Source organism: Lipotes vexillifer, unplaced genomic scaffold (assembly GCF_000442215.2).
Source record: "Lipotes vexillifer unplaced genomic scaffold, Lipotes_vexillifer_v1.1 scaffold346, whole genome shotgun sequence".
Taxonomy (NCBI): Eukaryota; Metazoa; Chordata; class Mammalia; order Artiodactyla; family Lipotidae; genus Lipotes; species Lipotes vexillifer.
In genome coordinates, this window is record NW_006772766.1 from 494114 (window position 1) to 501508 (window position 7395).

At 49.4% G+C, this 7395-nt stretch overlaps 1 protein-coding gene across 1 annotated transcript in view; it reads left to right on the forward strand.

Annotated features, from left to right (window-relative positions):
* Positions 1–7395, forward strand: part of LAS1L (LAS1 like ribosome biogenesis factor) — a 25447-nt gene that overhangs the window by 6520 nt on the left and 11532 nt on the right. Inside the window, exons 3-10 of the mRNA XM_007447851.1 lie at positions 755–907; positions 1912–1981; positions 2814–2895; positions 3345–3629; positions 3914–3960; positions 4820–4929; positions 6669–6754; positions 7117–7167. Of these exons, the coding sequence (XP_007447913.1) occupies positions 755–907; positions 1912–1981; positions 2814–2895; positions 3345–3629; positions 3914–3960; positions 4820–4929; positions 6669–6754; positions 7117–7167 (884 nt within the window). The remainder of the gene's footprint in view (positions 1–754; positions 908–1911; positions 1982–2813; positions 2896–3344; positions 3630–3913; positions 3961–4819; positions 4930–6668; positions 6755–7116; positions 7168–7395) is intronic.

The window sequence follows — 7395 nt, forward strand, 5'->3', positions numbered from 1 at the left end:
GGAGCAGGTAAGGCGGCAGGCTTAGCCCTCCTGCCTGCGTGCTGGTGGCACTTCACCTCTTCCTTTGTAGAATTTCCGTAAGGCCTTATTACCCAGTTTTTCCTAAATGCCTAATGGCCCCCCCACGCGTGCTTTGGGCATTGCTTGTCTCCCAAGTGCCCGGGGGAAGGTCGCAGCCAAGCTCGTACACTAATCCCTTTTGCGGAAAGAAACGGGGTGTGCCTCAACAGCCCTTTTGTCAAGTCTGTGAGCTTTGACCCTTACCTTCTCTCATCTTGGGGTGGGTACCGATGAGAGGGTACCGCTGTGGCTGAGCCAGCCTGGTCTTAAGGAGTAGCACTCTAGGGTGGATTTCTGATTCGAAATAGAAAGGGGGTGGGGGGAGCTTGCCAGCAAAAGCATGTTTGAATGGAGCGCTTCAGTCGAGTTGGTAAGATTTAGTTGGGAGCAGACAAGGGGCTAATGCCTCCAAGAATAAGGTCTTCTCTGGGTGAAAGAGTTGAGGGTTTCACGGTGAAAGAAAGGGGTGTGTCCACACTTAATTGTTGATTGGCTGTGTAGCAGTTAGATATCCTTTGTATGTCCTAAACCAGCCTCTCATGTCCTGTGTACTATTGGATCCCAGGGACATTACCCTCCCTCTTCCCAGCTTCTTGATTTGTGTCTATCCACACACTCTTGAGCCAGTATATAATTGCAGTAACCTACAACCTAGGTTCTGAGATGGAGGGTGGGCCTGTGTAAAGGACCTTTATGATGGTGCTGGACTGTGGCCCTTTAGGTTAGGCAACGAACTCCCCCTGGCAGTGGCTTCTACTGCTGACCTGGTACGCTGTAAGCTCATGGATGTAACTGGTGGCTTGGGCACTGATGAACTTAGACTGCTCTATGGCATGGCATTGGTCAGGTAAGACCTACATGGGTAGGGGTGTGGGGGGTGGTTTTTTGAGGGGGGGCATGGGCTTAGCACATGATAAGCAAAGTTTGGCTTTGGGTTCTACCTAAAGCAAAAAGCCTTGTGTGTCCCTGTGTATGGGTCACCTTGTGATTGCTTAATGTGACAGCTTTTGGTACTCCCTGTTAACACACATTCCTCTTTTTTCCTGAGAGCCTTCTCTCTTCCGTTTTTCTTTCCCTCTCTTTGGAATGTTGGGTGGGGGTGGTTCAGATCAAGTGGTCTCTATGGGTCTCTTCCAGCCTTGACAGTTTGATTTACTTTCCCCCTTTTACTCTTTCACCCAGAGGAACTTTTCTACATGGTTCAATGCCCTTGCCCATGATTTAATGTGGATTTTCTAATCCTACCCCTACCTACACCTTTTTTCCATTCTCTCCACGAACACTGAAAGGTTACTGAGTTGTGGAAATGGAGACATGGGCCAGGAGTTCCTGATTTACAAAGTGACTCAGGGTGGTTCTAGCTGTATCATGTACATCAGGAAAAAGGTTGCCTCTGAGTTTTCTCATCTGTCAGAGTCTTTGCTTAGCTCATACTGTTTGCCTTGTCTGCCTTGAGGTCCTCACTAGCTTTTCTTACCTTCTGCATTGTTTAGCTGTGCTCCCCGTATCATTTGATGTAGTCCTTTGTTGTAGCATTTATAACATATTATGTTCTAGCATAATATGTTATATTATGTCATGATTATTTATCCTAGACTGAACTCTTCAAGGCCAGAGCAGTGTCTTATTCATTTATATGGTTTCAGTACAGGGCAGAGTCTCAGTAAATGTTAGACTGGATGGAACCATTTCTGCTCTGGCTGACACCAACCATAAGAACAGGACAGAACAGTCATTGGAAGGGTTGTGGAAATGCAAGGTGTCAGTAACTCAGCAAGGTGTTTTAAAGCCCCACTGGTTTGAATAAAACAGTTACTTGGGCTATGCCACTTATTTCTCCCCCAAACTCAGGTTTGTGAACCTTATCTCGGAGAGGAAGACAAAGTTTGCCAAGCTCCCTCTCAAGTTCCTGGCTCAGGAGGTGTGTATGATAAAGTGGCCTTGCTAGATTCTCTCTTCTCAGGAGGACTCACTAAATGGGGCATGGGGTGATGTGGGTACAGTCAGACTAGCTCATCCCATCACTGTCAGCCAAGACCAGCAAGAACCCCAGAGCCTCAGCTTCCAGCTTGAAAGAAGTAGACTTGCTCCCTTGCTCATGGCTGCTATCTTCAGTGGGCTTGGCCTGCCCAGCTTGCTGGGAGTGGCCCAGGTGAAGCTGAAGCACCCCAATGCACCCCTGAATGGGGACAGGAAAGAGGTGGCAGTTAAAGTGCCTGCCCTCTGGTTGTTGACAGTCTGAAGGAGGAGACAAACTCAGCCAAGCAGGGTGAAAATGCAAGACATTCCTGCCTTGAGTGAGTATGGGAGGTGTGTAGAGACCCAGATGGCAGACAGGTTCTCAGCCATCAAGAGAAGCTTCCTGGAGGAGGTCTGGGAGAGAAGGAGGAAGGGAGGAAGAGAGGGGAGAGTAAATGGTACCCTGGGAGAGCAGCTGGTACAGACAAGGGCAGAGGGAGGCTGAAGAAGGTGATTGTTAATGCTCATTCACAGGAATCTCTTCATTGGAGGAGAGTAGTTGGTGGTTGGGGGAGGCGAGTGTCTTCTGATTTTCAAGATCACTTCCACAGAGCGTAAAGAGAATCAGGAGACCTGGTTTCTAATCTTGGCTCTGCCACTAAGAACGGAACCTCCTCTCAGGAGCTCAGTTTCTCTATCTGTAAAATGGGGAGAAGCCAGGTTAATTCATCTCTGTGGCCCTTTCTGCTTTAATATTTTCTAATTTCTGCACTCACACCCTCCCCCACAATCAGGTGAACATTCCGGATTGGATTGTTGAACTTCGCCATGAGTTGACCCACAAGAAAATGCCCCATATAAATGACTGCCGCAGGGGTGAGTCCCCAGGGAGTATACCTATCACAGTTAAGCCCAGAGGCCTGGACTAGGTGGCACTGTGGGGGGAGAGAGAAGGACGAGGGTCTTCACTTGGGGTCAGAGCTGAGACTAGGGTGAGGCAAGTGAGGCATTTGCCTTGGACACAAACTTTAAGGGGTCTCTGTTCTCCCACTTGCTAGCCCTGTGCCATTTTTGGCATCTCATCTTCAAGTCTGGTATAGGTTTTTTCTAGGAAATGTGCTGGTGAGTGGGAGGAAGCAAAGAACTGGGGGATAACCCAGAGCAAGAGGGGCTGCTTCTAGATATTTGAGATTTGTGCCTCCTTGGAGCCAAGCCTCTTACCTGGGGCCTCCCCATAAAGTTTGCAAAATGAGGCTGGAGGCCTGCTAGGAGCTGCTTGCCTGGGCTGTTACTATTGCACTGCCTTCCTTCCTCCCCTCCTTTAGGCTGTTACTTTGTCCTGGATTGGCTCCAGAAGACCTACTGGTGCCGCCAACTGGAGAACAGCCTAAGAGAGACCTGGGAGTTGGAGGAGGACAGGGAAGAGACAGATGAAGAAGACCAAGAGGAAGATAAGAACATTGTCGTTGATGACATCACAGAACAGAAACCAGAGCCTAAGGATGAGGAGAAAGGTGCAGAGCTGGATGTTAAGGCTGGTGGAGACAGCGAAGGCAACAGAGAGGTTGATCCGCATTGGCAAAAGGCTGTGAGACATAAAGAGTTGTATGGTAGGTGTCCTTGATACAGAAAGGGGCCCATGAGCTTGGAAGACTCGGGCTTACAGTTGACTCTGGTTATTTCCCTGGCTCAGTATTTCCTCTGGGGTTGTGGTGAGGCTTAGCTTAAAAAAATTACTGTCACAAATCATCTTCCTTGAGCCCCGTGATGCAGGAGAGCCAAGAATTCTAGTTCCTAATTTACAACTCAAGAAATGAGGTGAGAGGGCTCAAAATTCCATCAGGAGCAAGGCACAGGGCTGGCTGCTCTACCTGTTTCCCTATTCTGTTTTCAGAAAGAGCCCGAGAACTGCTGGTATCCTATGAAGAGGAGCAGTTTAAGGTAAAAGTGCCCTTGACTTGGCCTGTTTTCATCTGCCCCAGCCATTTCTTCCCCCTTGCCAGCTACCTGAGAGAAGTCTTGAGAATGAAATTTAAAGAAAAGTGGCAAAGCTTGGAAAGCTCTTCCAAAACTCTTCTTGGAAAGAGAGAGAGGGGAAGTAGGAAGGAGACAAGAGGAGCAGGGTCCAGTTGGCTGATCCTCCACATCACTGGAAGTTTGTGGATAATCGGTCCCACTGGGTGGTAGGGAACAACAGGGCTTAGGTGGTTGCTTAGACCTGCGGTACTGCAACTGATCAGCAGATGGCGTCCAGGAACCTTCCTAGATCAGGTAAGCTTGAGGGGTGCTGTTTTAGCAGGAAGGGAGGTAAGCTTAGAAACCATTCACCTCAACCCTTCCTTTTCACAGATGAAGAAATTGAAGCCATGGATGAGTGAAACGACTGGCCCAAGGTCACATATGCAGTTAGTGATAGAACCAGGACAAGAACCTGAGTCTCCTGATTCACTTTCTTCCATAACCCATTGCTTCCTTTCACCCCTTGGTCCAAGGGTCTCTGCCCAACTCCAACCAAATGCCCCCATTGGATATCTATGTATTGGATTATCTGGTTATTGACAGCCACAATAACAAGGGAATTTGGGGGGTGGGGAGGGAGGAAGGAGAGAAAGTCTGGAGTTTGAGGGTCAGGATATTTTTAGCTGCAGGACCAGTAGGGACATTGTGGGCTCACCTCTGCATACCCTGCCATATCCCCTGAAGGGATGTGCTGAGAGGTCCTATGAGAAGGAATCCTGGAGGGATGGGGGGTTGTTACCTGGCTGAACCAGCCTTCTGATGGGACCCTCTTTGCTGACAGGTGCTGGAGAAATTTAGGTATTTACCTCAGGCCATTAAGGCATGGAATAACCTGTCCCCACCTGTAGAATGCATCCTGGCAGAGCTCAAGGGCATTACATGGGAGAACAGGTGTGTAACTAGGTAATCAGGGGCTGCCTACTCTCTAGGGTAGAGCGTAGCAGCCTCACTGAAATTGGTTTTCATATCCCAGCTTGCCAACCTCTGCTGTAGGAAATCCCAGGGATGATCTTGACCCCCCACGGTGACCCTGCATTTCACATGATCCTCTTCCCCAAGCCCTGCCATCTACCAGGTGGGGTTTGCCTACTCTCAGTAACTGAAATGGCCAGAGGCAGGAAAGTCTACTGTCATCCATCCCCTGGCCAGCTTTGTTCCTGTTTGTCCAGTGGTATGTGGAGCTCTTGGCAACTAGGAAAAGCCGTTAACCTTTTGCTTTTTCACTGCCGATCTCTTGTCCGAGTTTGAGGTAAAAGATATATGGTAGGCACTGCTGGTCTCTTTTGAACTGCTATTAGAGAGGATCAACATCCCCTGGATAATTGTGGTTGAGGAGAGAGAGGAGGGGCCTTCCCAGGGCCTGGATCCTCCAAAGACTAAGTCCCCACTGACCCACCCAGTATGGCCATGAGCCTTATTTTCCCCTCAAAGTAGTACTCAGTTCAGTCAGAGCAGACAGTGTCTATCCATTCCTTTCCTCCCTGGCTCTTTGGGACTTGGCTACCTACATTCAGCTGGAAAGGGCTTTGGGAAGAGGTTGGAAAGAATCTGGGATGGAGCGGAGAGTATAGGAAGGTGGTGTATGTGGCAGAGTGGGCCTGGGTGGGGAGCCTGCAGTGCAGGTTAGGATTGTCCCTGGCGTCTTCTTTATTCCTGGGATACCAGTAGTTCCAAAGGTGTTTTATCAGTGTCTGCCCAGCCTAGGCTTCTTAGCTGTACCCTTCAGTAAAGCAGTGAGTGGTGGCCCCCTCCGTAGCTTGGAAAACTATCCTTGTGCTATACAGTAGTGTCTGCCTGGTCATGCTGAGCAGGCAACTGGCTGACTGTTTTAAGTGCTCTTCCTGCATACTGACCTGAGGAGATGGGAGATGGACGGAAGGACAGCTCTTTCCTCGAGCCTGGTAGAGGGAGGGATCTGAGCATGACAACCCTCCAGACATTGAGACACCTTGGGAGCTCTTGTTCCCCCTCAGCCCAGTCAGCTAGGAGAGCCTCTCTTAGGGAACTGCTAGCTCTGGAGGAGACAGCTGGATGTTGCTGGTTTTGGTTTAAGCTAGATGGGGATGAGAGATTACCCCTATAGCTTATACTTTTAACCTCTGTATCTTAGTTCTGGGTTCTTGGGGTCCTTAGGAATGAGGATAATATAATATTTGGCCCAGCAATTGAGTCCCCAAAGTTTCTGCTTGTAAGATCTGAAAGAGGGTAACCAGGGAGAAGGGGAGGGGTAGGAGACTGGAGGACTGTCAAGGGAAACAAAGACTAAGCAGGAACTAAAGTCTAAAAGCCTTTGACCCTATAACCTCAGGCATTTAACTCCTTTGTGGGCCTGGGACTTTTCTTCATCTGTGCTTTCGGACTTGTTAAGCCACTACTGCCCTTGTTATGGGCCTTAGATTTGCCTGTGCTTGGTAAATGCTTGTTCAAAACCCACAGATCCCAGTCTTTGGTTCAGCCCCTGACTCAGGGAGGCTGAGGCCTGAGAACCAACTGTCAGCTGCCTTCCTTTTCCCCCATGCTGGTTTGGCCATTTGAGTCAGAGGCATTAGCTGCCTTAGGAGTGGGTAGGGGATTAGAAGAGGGTCTTCTGCCTGTTTCATTTTACTTAATTTAGTGTCCTCTTGCTCCAGGGAGGCTCTGCTAGATGCTTTTCTAGATGACGGCTTTCTCATCCCCACATTTGAACAGTTGGCAGCTTTGCAGTTAGACTATGAAGGTAGGGTCCTGGAGGCTCGATGCAGCCTTAGGGTACTGTGTATCCTGGGCAAGAACACCAGGGGTGGGCTGGTTGGCCCTGGACTGGGAGGTAAGGGCTGTTTACTGCTGTTCCACAGCTACTGGAAGCCCTCTTGGCTGAGCAGAACATGTAGCCCCACTGATAAGTAGTTGTTGGGCTATCCTTAGGTGGCCTGGAATTGGGTGGGGTGAGGTGGGCTGGGGTGGGCTGGGGTGGGGGTGGGGGTCTTAATGCCATTATTGTGCTATGTTAATTGTGATCTAGCCACTTGGTAGAGAGCTAGAACAGCAGAACTGGAAGGGCCTTGTGAGGTCATCTAGTCCAACATCCTCATGTTACAGATGGGCAGACTGAGGTCCAGAGAGGGGAAGGTACTGACCCAAAGTCACACAGTGAGTTATTGACAAAGCCGAAGCTAGAACCAGAGCTCTTTTTCTTTTATATTCTATTTTGAGTCAGTTGTTGTTTACCAGATACTAACTGGTTTCTCTCCCCGCTCTTCTACTTTCCTCTTTCCTCCTGTTCTGCGGTGGCAACTCTGTTATTGTTGGTGGGGCCCCCTCTTCTTCTCCCTCTCTCTCCTCCTTTTCCTCCCTTCCTTCTCTCTCTCCCTCTTTCCC